The following is a 14,845-nucleotide window of genomic DNA, read 5'->3' as shown; positions in this document are numbered from 1 at the left end:
CCACACAAACTACAACTTCAGATTTATAATTTAAGTCAGGATGTGGGTGAGCAGTGAGCAGAAGATCAGTCTGAATGTTCTGTGCGGTGTCGGGTGCCCACACTCCTTTGGTGCTGGACTGTGATTAGGGTGGCACATCATTAATTGGGTGCAAGTAATTGTGATGTCTCTGTGTTTTCCTGGCCTCATGTTGCTCCCTCCAGTTATGGGTGCCCTTCTCATGCAAGCAAGATGGCAGCATATTGGCGTTTGTGTGACAGTGTGCCCAGTGATGTGTCTGCCATAGATTAATAGCTGGAAATCAACAAAAGCAGTGAGAGGAAGTCAGGAGCTTTGGAAGCTTAGTGTGACACAGTATGTAAGCATTAGGGATGAGTGCTAGGTGCTGCTGCTTGAGTGGTAGAGGTGCAGTGCACTGGACAAGGTGAGACCATGGTGGTTTTGTGGGTATGAGGCCAGGACATGAAGGTCTATTCACTGGCCTTGACCATGCATCTGAAGTTATTAAGCATCTTCTCGCACTGCTATCGGAATTTTCAAAGTGACCTTCCTTGTCACTTGCCTACATTTCCTCTTCATTTAAGCAAAATCAGCCGACAGCAGTGCTCTGTGTTACTGAACACAGCGAAGGAGGTGCTGACTTTGTGTAAACAGTACAAAACAAATCATCAACTATCTGCTCACACACACACATACACACACACACACACACACACAGAGTCTCTCAGGATGATTCCATAAAGATTGCAATGTAAGAATAATGAAGTTCCTTCCTATTTGACTGCATGATGTGACTTTCATGTTTTGTTTCTGTCCTTCTGTCCACCGCCTACGCTAGTGTTTAATGTAAAAATATGGAAGATCAGTACAGAAGTAGGCCATCCAGCCCTTCAAGTCTGCTGCACCATTCAATACTACCGTGACCGATCATGCGATTCAAAACCCAATTGCAAGTCTCTCCCTGCACCTTTTGGCCCCCTTTATCCCTAAGAACTGTATCTAGCTCCTTCTTGAAAACATTCAATGACTTTGCCGCAAACAATTTCTGTGGCAGAGAATTCCATAGGTCCACCAGAGTGAAGAAACCTCTCCTTTCTCCTCTTCCAGAGTAATATCAGTGAACCTTGGAGCCTTATCTCTAGATGGGTGCTCCATTTTCCTTTACTTTGAATATTTCTGCTCCAATTGTTTTTTGACATGCGTGTTCCATTGCAGCTTACCTTAAATAGAACAGACTGCTCTTCTAGGAGCTTGCTGGAACACATGTTCACTTCTCAGACTGAGGCACCCAGTTTCTGCACCACAGGGTTGTGAATGCAGACAGCCAGCAGGATTGAACATGCTGAGTTACATGTAGAAATCATTGAAATGAGAATGAAACTTAGCTGTACCTTCACTGGAACCAGAAGAGACAGATCTGGAATTGGCACCCCTACAACCAATTAATAGCCTGGATCAATCTTCAGCCCATTGTGTTAAACTTGCATAGGATCTTGGTTAGACTGCACTTGGGGTGTTGAGTGCAATTCTAGTCTCCATATCCTAAAACAATAGCAACTTGGGAGAATGTGAAGTCAATGTATCTTCACTGATACCGGGACTGAGAGTTTATACTAATCCAGACAATTGACCAGACTGGGATGAGAGACGTGGAGGGATGAAACGGAGGGATGCCTAATGGAAGTCTATAAAATTAGGAGGCATTGTGATAAGTTAGATGCAGAGATGTTTCCACTGGATGGAAGACAGACAAATAACTGTAAGTGTATCATAGTTATGAATAAATCCAACAGGAGCAACCTCTATTCATAACCTGGTTAGAATGTAGAGCTTATGACTATAAAGGAGAGCTAAAATGGTTAGTGTAGATGCATTTAAGAGTAGACTAAGTAAGCATGGAAGAAGAAGGGATATGCTGATGGGTTTGGATGAAGAAGGGTGGACAAAGATTCGTTCTGGATATCAATAGGATAAGCATAGGCCCTTTGGCTTGGATGTTCCGTTTCTATGTTGTGAATATTATCAGAAACAACTGTGTAATTTACTTGGATGCATACATTTGCATTTCCTTGCAATTCTAATACTTCTCATAACAGAGCTATCAGTTAGAAGAAGCACAAGTAGATTGACAGGTAACTGCTAAGGTGGAAGGATTAAAGCATTAATGCTGCTATTCAGCTGCAATGGTACGTCCATTTTGTGTAGCTTCATTCTAAATTAACCTGCATACAGTTTGTTGATGGAGAGCTTTCAGCGTGACCTGAGAAAAGAATGCTGCTTTAAAACAGAAATCATTGTTTTGGGATATTACGGTTTGATGTACAGAGGCACAGGGTTTGAATAAAATCTCATGAGACGAAAAATTCAGTGTTTAATTGGAGCTATTTTAGGGACATGTTGAATGAATGGATACTTGAGGGAAGGAATTGAAGCTTTTCTCATCCCCATTTTCGTCAAAATCTAAATGGATTAAAATTTGGTCAATGTAAATTGATAAATTTTTGCATCACAAGAGGCTTTAAGACCAGAAAACTTGATTTTTCATATCAGAGCACTTTTTTTTCTCATCACCGACCCTGTGCTTTCTTGACAGGATGAAAAGGCTGAAGGATTCATCAGCTTGCCGGAGTTCAGGATAGACAGAGCTATTGAATGCAGACGGAAATAGTAAGTGTTAATCTTGCAATGCCACAATGCAGTTCATCAACGTCAAGGTTTCCAAACAGAAGGAAGCATCCCCTGAGCTATGAACATCTGAGTGTAAATTTACCAAGTGCATGCTTCCAGTAGTGGACCTCAGACCTTGGGACAGGGGTTGCATCCTTACCCAGGTTCTGGGACCCTGAAGGGACATTTCTAAGCAACAGAGAATAAATGGTCTCGCACACAGATCAGAACATTTACTTTCAATTACCATGTGATGGTAATTATGTGCCTTTCTGTTCATAAGGTTCTGAGCTGCAAATAGAGGGTCATTTTTGTTTTGATTTGCAAGTTTAAATAAAATCCATGAGCGACAGTGTGCGATAAGCCAACAGCTCATCGTCCAAGACAACAAAATGTGAGGCTGGATGAACACAGCGGGCCAAGCAGCATCTCAGGAGCACAAAAGCTGACGTTTCGGGCCTAGACCCTACATCGGAGAGGGGGCTGGGGTGAGGGCTCTGAAATAAATAGGGAGAGAGGGGGAGGCGGACCGAAGATGGGGAGAAAAGAAGATAGGTGGAGACGAGAGTATAGGTGGGGAGGCAGGGAGGGGATAGGTCAGTCCAGGGAAGACGGACAGGTCGAGGAGGTGGGATGAGGTTAGTAGGTAGATGGGGGTGCGGCTTGGGGTGGGAGGAAGGGATGGGTGAGAGGAAGAACAGGTTAGGGAGGCGGAGACAGGTTGGACTGGTTTTGGGATGCAGTGGGTGGAGGGGAAGAGCTGGACTGGTTGTGTGGTGCAGTGCGGGGAGGGGACGAACTGGGCTGGTTTAGGGATGCAGTTGGGGAAGGGGAGATTTTGAAACTGGTGAAGTCCACATTGATACCATTAGGCTGCAGGGTTCCCAGGCGGAAAATGAGTTGCTGTTCCTGCAACCTTCGGGTGGCATCATTGTGGCACCGCAGGAGGCCCATGATGGACATGTCATCTAAAGAATGGGAGGGGGAGTGGAAATGGTTTGCGACTGGGAGGTGCAGTAGTTTGTTGTGAACTGAGCGGAGGTGTTCTGCAAAGCGGTCTCCAAGCCTCCGCTTGGTTTCCCCAATGTAGAGGAAGCCACACCGGGTACAGTGGATGCAGTATACCACATTGGCAGATGTGCAGGTGAACCTCTGCTTAATGTGGAATGTCATCTTGGGGCCTGGGATAGGGCTGAGGGGGGAGGTGTGGGGACAAGTGTAGCATTTCCTGCGGTTGCAGGGGAAGGTGCCGGGTGTGGTGGGGTTCGAGGGCAGTGTGGAGCGAACAAGGGAGTCACGGAGAGAGTGGTCTCTCCGGAAAGCAGACAGGGGTGGGGATGGAAAATTGTCTTGGGTGGTGGGGTCAGATTGTAGATGGCGGAAGTGTCGGAGGATGATGCGTTGTATCCGGAGGTTGGTGGGGTGGTGTGTGAGAACGAGGGGGATCTTCTTTGGGCGGTTGTGGCGGGGGCGGGGTGTGTGGGGCGTGTTGCGGGAAATACGGGAGACGCGGTTGAGGGCGTTCTCGATCACTGTGGGGGGAAAGTTGCGGTCCTTGAAGAACTTGGACATCTGGAATGTGCGGGAGTGGAATGTCTTGTCGTGGGAGCAGATGCGGCGGAGGCGGAGGAATTGGGAATAGGGGATGGAATTTTTGCAGGAGGGTGGGTGGGAGGAGGTGTATTCTAGGTAGCTGTGGGAGTCGGTAGGCTTGATATGGACATCAGTTACAAGCTGGTTGCCTGAGATGGAGACTGAGAGGCCCAGGAAGGTGAGGGATGTGCTGGAAATGGCCCAGGTGAACTGAAGGTTGGGGTGGAAGGTGTTGGTGAAGTGGATGAACTGTTCGAGCTCCTCTGGGGAGCAAGAGGCGGTGCCGATACAGTCATCAATGTAACGGAGGAAGAGGTGGGGTTTGGGGCCTGTGTAGGTGCGGAAGAGGGACTGTCCCACGTAACCTACAAAGAGACAGGCATAGCTGGGGCCCATGCGGGTGCCCATGGCCACCCAATTAGTCTGTAGGAAGTGGGAGGAGTCAAAAGAGAAGTTGTTGAGGGTGAGGACGAGTTCGGCTAGGTGGATGAGGGTGTCGGTGGAGGGGGACTGGTCGGGCCTGTGGGACAGGAAGAAGCCGAGGGCCTTGAGGCCATCTGCATGCGGAACGCAGGTGTATAGGGACTGAACGTCCATGGTGAAGATGAGGTGTTGGGGGCCAGGGAATTGGAAGTCCTGGAGGAGGTGGAGGGCGTGGGTGGTGTCATGGATATAGGTGGGGAGTTCCTGGACCAAAGGGGGGAAAATGGAGTCCAGATAGGTGGAGATGAGTTCGGTGGGGCAGGAGCAGGCTGAGACGATTGGTCGACCAGGGCAGGCAGGTTTGTGGATTTTGGGAAGGAGATAGAAACGGGCCGTGCGGGGTTGGGGAACAATGAGGTTGGAGGCTGTGTGTGGGAGGTCCCCTGAGGTGATGAGGTCATGAATGGTGTTGGAGATGATGGTTTGGTGCTCGGGTGTGGGGTCATGATCGAGGGGGCGGTAGGAGGTGGTGTCGGAGAGTTGGCATCTGGCCTCGGCGATGTAGAGGTCACTGCGCCATACTACCACTGCGCCACCCTTGTCTGCGGGTTTGATGGTGAGGTTGGGGTTGGAGCGCAGGGAGCGGAGGGCTGCCCGTTCTGCGGGGGAGAGGTTGGAGTGGGTGAGAGGGGTGGAGAGGTTGAGGTAGTTAATGTCTCGACGGCAATTAGAGATGAAGAGGTCGAGTGAAGAGACGATTTGACCAATCGTCTCAGCCTGCTCCTGCCCCACCGAACTCATCTCCACCTATCTGGACTCCATTTTCTCCCCTTTGGTCCAGGAACTCCCCACCTACGTCCGTGACACCACCCACGCCCTCCAACTCCTCCAGGACTTCCAATTCCCTGGCCCCCAACACCTCATCTTCACCATGGACGTCCAGTCCCTATACACCCGCATTCCGCATGCAGTTGGCCTCAAGGCCCTCGGCTTCTTCCTGTCCCACAGGCCCGACCAGTCCCCCTCCACCGACACCCTCATCCGCCTAGCCGAACTCGTCCTCACCCTCAACAACTTCTCTTTTGACTCCTCCCACTTCCTACAGACTAAGGGGGTGGCCATGGGCACCGGCATGGGCCCCAGCTATGCCTGCCTCTTTGTAGGTTACGTGGAATAGTCCCTCTTCCGCACCTACACAGGCCCCAAACCCCACCTCTTCCTCCAGTACATTGATGACTGTATCAGCGCCGCATCTTGCTCCCCAGAGGAGCTCGAACAGTTCATCCACTTCACCAACACCTTCCACCCCAACCTTCAGTTCACCTGGGCCATCTCCAGCACATCCCTCACCTTCCTGGACCTCTCAGTCTCCATCTCAGGCAACCAGCTTGTAACTGATGTCCATTTCAAACCCACCGACTCCCACAGCTACCTAGAATACACCTCCTCCCACCCACCCTCCTGCAAAAATTCCATCCCCTATTCCCAATTCCTCCGCCTCCGCCGCATCTGCTCCCACGACAAGATATTCTACTCCCGCACATCCCAGATGTCCAAGTTCTTCAAGGACCGCAACTTTCCCCCCACAGTGATCGAGAACGCCCTCAACCGCGTCTCCCGTATTTCCCGCAACACGCCCCTCACACCCCGCCCCCGCCACAACCGCCCAAAGAGGATCCCCCTCGTTCTCACACACCACCCCACCAACCTCCGGATACAACGCATCATCCTCCGACACTTCCGCCATCTACAATCCGACCACACCACCCAAGACATTTTTCCATCCCCACCCCTGTCTGCTTTCCGGAGAGACCACTCTCTCCGTGACTCCCTTGTTCGCTCCACACTGCCCTCGAACCCCACCACACCCGGCACCTTCCCCTGCAACCGCAGGAAATGCTACACTTGTCCCCACACCTCCCCCCTCAGCCCTATCCCAGGCCCCAAGATGACATTCCACATTAAGCAGAGGTTCACCTGCACATCTGCCAATGTGGTATACTGCATCCACTGTACCCGGTGTGGCTTCCTCTACATTGGGGAAACCAAGCGGAGGCTTGGAGACCGCTTTGCAGAACACCTCCGCTCAGTTCGCAACAAACTACTGCACCTCCCAGTCGCAAACCATTTCCACTCCCCCTCCCATTCTTTAGATGACATGTCCATCATGGGCCTCCTGCAGTGCCACAATGATGCCACCCGAAGGTTGCAGGAACAGCAACTCATATTCCGCCTGGGAACCCTGTAGCCTAATGGTATCAATGTGGACTTCACCAGTTTCAAAATCTCCCCTTCCCCAACTGCATCCCTAAACCAGCCCAGCTCTTCCCATCCACCAACTGCATCCCAAAACCAGTCCAACCTGTCTCCGCCTCCCTGACCTGTTCTTCCTCTCACCCATCCCTTCCTCCCACCCCAAGCTGCACCCCCATCTACCTACTAACCTCATCCCACCTCCTTGACCTGCCCGACTTCCCTGGACTGACCTATCCCCTCCCTACCTCCCCACCTATATTCTCGTCTCCACCTATCTTCTTTTCTCCCCATCTTCGGTCCGCCTCCCCCTCTGTCTATTTATTCCAGAACCCTCACCCCATCCCCCTCTCTGATGAAGGGTCTAGGCCCGAAACGTCAGCTTATGTGCTCCTATGATGCTGCTTGGCCTGCTGTGTTCATCCAGCCTCACATTTTGTTGTCTTGGATTCTCCAGCATCTGCAGTTCCCATTAGCTCATCTTCCATCTTTCCTCATTGCCTTTGTAAAACCATCTTCATGAGCGAAGGTGAGCAGAGCTGCCCACTCACAATCAGTCATTATACACTGGCACACAGAGTCATAATCTGCCCCACAGACTGCCACAGTGTCACTGAAAGTTTGAAGAATAATGGCATTTCTTTCAGTCAATGTGTGTGTGTGATGTGACTTTCATGTTTGTTCCTCTGCAGTGCCTTCAAGGCTTGCCATCCAAAAATTAAGAGCTTCTACTTTGCAACTGACTGCTTGGAAGAAATGAACAGGTAAAAAAAAGCTTCCATAACAATGTTCAGCAATGTAAATGGTTATTCAAAGCTGAAAGAAAAGTGCATGTTGTTTTAATGAGCTAATGAAAAGTGGATTGACTTGATGACAGACCAGCATCACAGAGATTTTGTTAATTGTGGGCCATGAGGCATATTACAAAGAATTTATGTAACTTATTCTGGATACATTATACTTTGAGCAGTTTGAAACTCAGCATGAAATATATAAATTCCTGCTGGTGCTGGTGGTGTGCACAAACTGGATAAGTTTGCGTGAGTTTCACAAGTTAACTGTTTGAACACAGGCGTTGATGCACATTTGCTTAATTACAATGTTGGCTGTTTGCATTAAACTAACAGGGGATTTTCTGGGAATTATTTCTGTCTTGGCTGAAAATATAACCAAAGACCATTCCTGTGGCAGAGGCTGCACTTTCTCCCTGGGTCAGAGATATGGTTTATCCCCCTTTTCAATATTCACTCAATTTACACACACACCGTTTCTCTCTGAACTCAAGCTTCCAGTTCACAAGAGCTACCCTTTCTGCAAATTCACAGTCACTTTAGTTCTGCCTGATTCTGGTGGTTGATGTGAAGAAATGACTGAGCTATTTTCCTCACTATACTTTGCACTTTTCCGTAAGGACACCGGTCAAAAGCTGAAAAGTAAAAGTTGCCATTCCACCTTTTCTGCCTTGATTCAAAGGGCAACCAACCACCCGCCTCCTCGGCTCTTTCTCTTCTCAGCTTGTCCAATTGATACACAAGATCTTGTCTTGAGACATTGCAAACAATTCAATTTTACTGCTGCCAAGTGATGAAAATGTAAGATTCAATGTCAAATCTAACAAGTGATGGTGGGCAAGTGGTTAGGATGATATGGTGGCTCAGTGGTTAGCGCTCCTATCTTACAGTGCCAGGGACCCGGGTTAAATTCCACCCTCGGGCAACTGTCTGTGTGGAGTTTGCACGTTCTCCCTGTGTCCATGTGGATTTTCTCCATGTGCTCCAGTTTACTCCTACGCTCCAAAAAATGCGCAGGCTAGGTGGATTGGCCATGCTAAATTGCCCATTGTGTTCAGGAGTGTGCCGATTAGGTGGGTTACAGGAAAGGGGCCTGGGTGGGATGTTCTGAGGGTTGGTGTGGACTTTTTGGGCTGAAGGGCCTGTTCCCATACTGTAGGGATTCTGCGGTTACAATACTGAACTGACAGAAGTTGTGCAGTCAGATACCCACCTGTGTATTTAAACAGAAAATAATATTAAATTGAATCTAAAATTGAAATTGAAATAGGATGGAACAGTTTAGCTACAAAGAAAGTCTGGATGAGCACTGGATGGAACAGAGCAGGGGAATTGTCTGAGGTGTATAAGGTTATGAAGGGCATGAACAGGATGGACAGAAAGCAGATGTTTTCCCCTTAGTTGAATGGTCAATAACAGTGGGACATGCTCACAAGCTGAAAGGCATGGGGTTCAGAGGGGATTTTAGGAACTTCGTTTTCACCCAGAGGGTGGTGGGAATCTAGGAGGCATTGCTTGAGATGGTAGTTGAGTTGGGAAATCTCATAACTTTTGAAAAGTACTTGGATCAAAGCACTTGAAATGTCATAACATTCAAGGCCAAGTGTTGGAAAGTGAAACTCATTTAGATTTAGAATAGGAGCAAATAACTGTGGATGCTGGAATCTGTATTGAAAATGCTGGAAATCCCTGCAGGTCAGGCAACACCCATGGAGAGAGAGAGAGCAAGCTAACTTCTAGACTGGAAATGTTAACATGCTGTCTCCCCATGGACGCTGCCAGACCCGCTGGGAGTTTTAGAATAGTTTTTTTGTTGGTGCGGACTGGATAATTATACAATTCGACATAAATGTGGTAAATTTGCAGACTAACATGATACCTGTCAGTGACTGAAAAATGGTATTCTTTTTTCTTCTTTAATATTCATGGTAACCTTTCCAAAATGTACATTGTGTATAGGTTTTCTTGTGGTGCGAAGATTATCTGCAAATTAGTGCTGATTATTCACTCATTACCTTGATATTCATGCATGTAACAAAATAGATATGGAGGGGGGAAATGGAGGGACTGTTAACCATGGCTTTTGATTTTTTTTATTTAAAGAATGAAGGAAAGATCTAGCCATGAGACATTTTTTAATGATCATTTGCCACATTCAAAGTGGAGAAATAATAAAAGTGCAAACTAAACTCTCTGCAAGCATTGACCTACTGCATTAGACTGCCTCATTCCACTCTTAGCTCTCCAGATAATCTTTTGCAATGACAAAAATTGCTGGAGAAACTCAGTATGCCTGGCAGCATCTGTAGAGAGAAAGCAGATCCAATGTTTAGAGTTATCATTTCAGAACTGGAGTATTGAAGAAAGGTCACTGGACTCGAAACATTAACTCTGCTTTCCCTCCAAAGATGCTGCCAGACCTGCTGATTTTCTCCAGCAAGCAGATTGTATCAAATTTGCAGTTTTTAGTTTTAGTTTAATCTTCATTAACGGTGTTTCCTCCTGCCACCATGCCATTATCTCTGGAACCTCCAAGAATCTTTCCTTGCCCGTCTCCTATTTGTCATATACCTCAGAAGCCCAATCAAAATCTAGTTTCATGAGCACAGTGAGAAAACGCAGCTATGTCCCACTCTCTCAACCCCTCCAATCTTTGTACACTGTTTGATAATCCAATATCCGTCCTAGGTGAGCTACAGTTTCCTGCAACTGGACATTAGGAAGCCCAAAGTCATCACCTTCAATCCCATCACAAACTCCATTTGCTAGCCATCAAGTTCAACAGCCTTTTTGACCACTGTCTGTTATTTTCTGAAACAGTTGCTACCAAATTGAGGAATGAGTGTCATTGTTATTCACTAAAGTCTGAGCAAGTTGGAGATAATGTTTATTCATTGGCTGCCTTAATGCATTTTTAATCGGAAGATCACCTCACTAAAATGATGAAGGAGTGTTACACAAGAGCATTAAATGTTCATCCATTAATATTATGAGCTGTGAACTCCAGGCTTGAGTTTCATCTGAAAAGATTTGTACAGTGCAGTTTTTATTTCCACATCTTTCACATAGTCTCTATAAGAGCCAAGATAATAAAATGTGAGGCTGGATGAACACAGCAGGCCCAGCAGCATCTCAGGAGCACAAAAGCTGATGTTTCGGGCCTAGACCCTTCTTCAGAGAGGGGGATGGGGAGAGGGTTCTGGAATAAATAGGGAGAGAGGGGGAAGCGGACCGAAGATGGAGAGAAACGAAGATAGGTGGAGAGGAGAGCATAGGTGGGGAGGTGGGGAGGAGATAGGTCAGTCCAGGGAAGACAGATAGGTCAGTCCAGGGAAGACGGACAGGTCAAGGAGGTTGGATGAGGTTAGTAGGTAGGAGATGGAGGTGCGGCTTGGGGTGGGAGGAAGGGATGGGTGAGAGGAAGAACAGGTTAGGGAGGCAGAGACAGGTTGGACTGGTTTTGGGATGCAGTGGATGGAGGGGAAGAGCTGGGCTAGTTGTGTGGTGCAGTGGGGGGAGGAGACGAACTGGGCTGGTTTTGGGATGCGGTGGGGGAAGGGGAGATTTTGAAGCTGGTAAAGTCCACAATGATACCATTGGGCTGCAGGGTTCCCAAGCGGAATATGAGTTGCTGTTCCTGCAACCTTCGGGTGGCATCATTGTGGCACTGCAGGAGGCCCATGATGGACATGCCATCTAAAGAATGGGAGGGGGAGTGGAAATGGTTTGCGACTGGGAGGTGCAGTAGTTTGTTGCGAACCGAGCGGAGGTGTTCTGCAAAGCGGTCCCCAAGCCTCCACTTGGTTTCCCCAATGTAGAGGAAGCCACACCGGGGACAGTGGATGCAGTATACCACATTGGCAGATGTGCAGGTGAACCTCTGCTTCATGTGGAAAGTCATCTTGGGGCCTGGGATAGGGCTGAGGGGGGAGGTGTGGGGACAAGTGTAGCATTTCCTGCGGTTGCAGGGGAAGGTGCCGGGTGTGGTGGGGTTGGAGGGCAGTGTGGATCAACAAGGGAGTCACAGAGAGAGTGGTCTCTCCGGAAAGCAGACAGGGGTGGGGATGGAAAAATGTCTTGGGTCGTGGGGTCGGATTGTAGAAGGCGGAAGTGTCAGAGGATGATGCGTTGTATCCGGAGGTTGGTGGGGTGGTGTGTGAGAATGAGGGGGATCCTCTTTGGGCGGTTGTGGCGGGGGCGGGGTGTGAGGAATGTGTTGCGGGAAATGCGGGAGACGCGGTCAAGGGCGTTCTCGACCACTGTGGGGGGAAAGTTGCGGTCCTTGAAGAACTTGGACATCTGGGATGTGCGGGAGTGGAATGCCTCATCGTGGGAGCAGATGCGGCGGAGGCGGAGGAATTGGGAATAGGGGATGGAATTTTTGCAGGAGGGTGGGTGGGAGGAGGTGTATTCTAGGTAGCTGTGGGAGTCGGTGGGCTTGAAATGGACATCAGTTACAAGCTGGTTGCCTGAGATGGAGACTGAGAGGTCCAGGAAGGTGAGGGATGTGCTGGAAATGGCCCAGGTGAACTGAAGGTTGGGGTGGAAGGTGTTGGTGAAGTGGATGAACTATTCGAGCTCCTCTGGGGAGCAAGAGGCAGTGCCGATACAGTCATCAATGTACCGGAGGAAGAGGTGGGGTTTGGGGCCTGTGTAGATGCGGAAGAGGGACTGTTCCACGTAACCTACAAAGAGACAGGCATAGCTGGGGCCCATGCGGGTGCCCATGGCCACCCCCTTAGTCTGTAGGAAGTGGGAGGAATCGAAAGAGAAGTTGTTGAGGGTGAGGACGAATTCGGCTAGGCAGATGAGGGTGTCTGTGGAGGGGGACTGGTCGGGCCTGCGGGACAGGAAGAAGCGGAGGGCCTTGAGGCCATCTGCACGCGGAATGCAGGTGTATAGGGACTGGACATCCATGGTTGAAATGAGGTGTTGGGGGCCAGGGAATTGGAAGTCCTGGAGGAGGTGGAGGTCATGGGTGGTGCCACAATGATGCCACCCGAAGGTTGCAGGAACAGCAACTCATATTCCGCTTGGGAACCCTGCAGCCCAATGGTATCAATGTGGACTTCACCAGTTTCAAAATCTCCCCTTCCCCCACCGCATCCCAAAACCAGCCCAGTTCGTCCCCTCCCCCCACTGCACCACACAACCAGCCCAGCTCTTCCCCTCCACCCACTGCATCCCAAAACCAGTCCAACCTGTCTCTGCCTCCCTAACCTGTTCTTCCTCTCACCCATCCCTTCCTCCCACCCCAAGCCGCACCTCCATCTCCTACCTACTAACCTCATCCCACCTCCATGACCTGTCCGTCTTCCCTGGACTGACCTATCCCCTCCCTACCTCCCCACCTATACTCTCCTCTCCACCTATCTTCTTTTCTCTCAATCTTCGGTCTGCCTCCCCCTCTCTCCCTATTTATTCCAGAACCCTCACCCCATCCCCCTCTCTGATGAAGGGTCTAGGCCTGAAACGTCAGCTTTTGTGCTCCTGAGATGCTGCTGGGCCTGCTGTGTTCATCCAGCCTCACATTTTATTATCTTGGATTCTCCAGCATCTGCAGTTCCCATTTTCACTCTATAAGAGCCACTCAGTTTTTACGATCCTCACATCTGAAAATAACTGATAACGGTTCTCGTGGAATGCAAGCTATGCTTTCCCGGTCACATTAAATGTTAACAGTCATATCAAAAGAAGCAGAACTATAAAAGCATTTTTTTGGATGCCAAACAGAATTGTTTATAAAATGCAGTTTACTTGCGTATTCTACCAATGATTATCAGCAAACAAAATTTTCTGATATACCGTCTGTTACTCAAATGTTTCTGTGGCCCAGCCATTTTCAGCTGCATCATCAATGACCCTCCCTCCATCATATGATCAGTGATAGGGATGTTCACTGATGCACGCACAATGTTCAGCACTATTTATAATTCCTCACATACTGAAGCAGTCATGTCCAAACACAACAAGACCTGGACAATGTCCAGGCTTGGGCTGATAAGTAAACATTAACTTTTTCCCCACACAAATGCCACACAATCGCCAAATTTGACAAGAGACAATGTAACCACCACCTCTTGGTATTCAATAGCATTACCCACATTAAGTTCTCCTACTATGAACATTCTTTGGGGATACCATTGAACAGATACTGAGCTGGACTAACCATATAAATATTATGGCTATGAGAGCAAGTCAGAGGCTCGGGAGACTGCAGAAAGTCCTGACTCCTCAAAGCCTGTCCACTGTCTACAAGGCACAAGTCAGGAGTGTGATGGAATATTCCCCACTTGCTTGGATGATGCAGCTCCAACAATACTCGAGGGGTGACCCCATCAAAGTCAAAGGCACCCGCTTGATTAATACCCAAAATCATCCCCTTCAACATTTCACCACCAATGCACAGTGGCAGCAGTGTGTACCATCTACAAGATACACTGCAGTAACTCACCAAACCTCCTCCCACAGCGCTTTCCAGACCTGCAACTTCTACTGTCAAGAAGGACAGGAGCAACAGATGCCTGAGAACACCACTGCCTACAAGTTCCCCTCCAATTCACAACCATCTTGGCTTGGAAATATATCATTGTACTTTCGTTGTTGCAGGGCTGAACCCCCTTCCCAACAGCACTGTAGGTGTCCCTACGTCCCAAGGACTGCAGTGGTTTGAGAAGTAAGCTTACCATCACCTTCTCCAAAGCAGTCAGGGAAAGACCATTCATGCTGATTTTGTTCATGAAGCCCATATTCCATGAACAAGTTTTAAAAAAAGATATTCACCGAGCTAAGCTGGCAGTTTAAAACAATAGATTGAAGTACAAATATTGTAGCTATTTGCTGATATCAGCAGCAGCAATCTCTAACTAGTAATGTTGCTTGTAGATTAGCCTTAAGTAAACTAGGAAGAGTTTTAGTTGGGAGCATGTTTATAAGCGTGCTTGAGTTTTACAAGGTGTGAAATATAAATCTACCTTGCAGTGATTCTGCTGTTTAATTTGTTTTTATAATCCAAAATGTGAAGGTTTTGATTTATGTAAAATGAACGATAAGCCGCAATTTCAGTCCACTGATTTATTTTCTTGCCATTTCCAATGGCAGTAATCGAATTTAAAGTA

The 14,845-nt window shown here is 48.4% G+C and overlaps 1 protein-coding gene across 5 annotated transcripts in view; it reads left to right on the top strand.

The window, feature by feature from the left end:
• The window catches only part of si:ch211-26b3.4 (connector enhancer of kinase suppressor of ras 2), a 554,826-nt gene that overhangs the window by 488,142 nt on the left and 51,839 nt on the right, over positions 1 to 14,845 (top strand). For all 5 annotated transcript variants that reach the window (XR_007248946.2, XM_048544970.2, XM_048544968.2 and 2 more), the window contains 2 exons: positions 2,594 to 2,667; positions 7,629 to 7,700. Coding sequence is in view for 4 of the 5 variants with exons in the window: in XM_048544970.2 (XP_048400927.1) it covers positions 2,594 to 2,667; positions 7,629 to 7,700 (146 nt within the window). In the remaining variant the exon portion in view is untranslated. The remainder of the gene's footprint in view (positions 1 to 2,593; positions 2,668 to 7,628; positions 7,701 to 14,845) is intronic.

This window comes from Stegostoma tigrinum, chromosome 15 (genome assembly GCF_030684315.1).
Source record: "Stegostoma tigrinum isolate sSteTig4 chromosome 15, sSteTig4.hap1, whole genome shotgun sequence".
NCBI lineage: Eukaryota > Metazoa > Chordata > Chondrichthyes > Orectolobiformes > Stegostomatidae > Stegostoma > Stegostoma tigrinum.
This window is presented reverse-complemented; position numbering and strand designations above follow the sequence as displayed.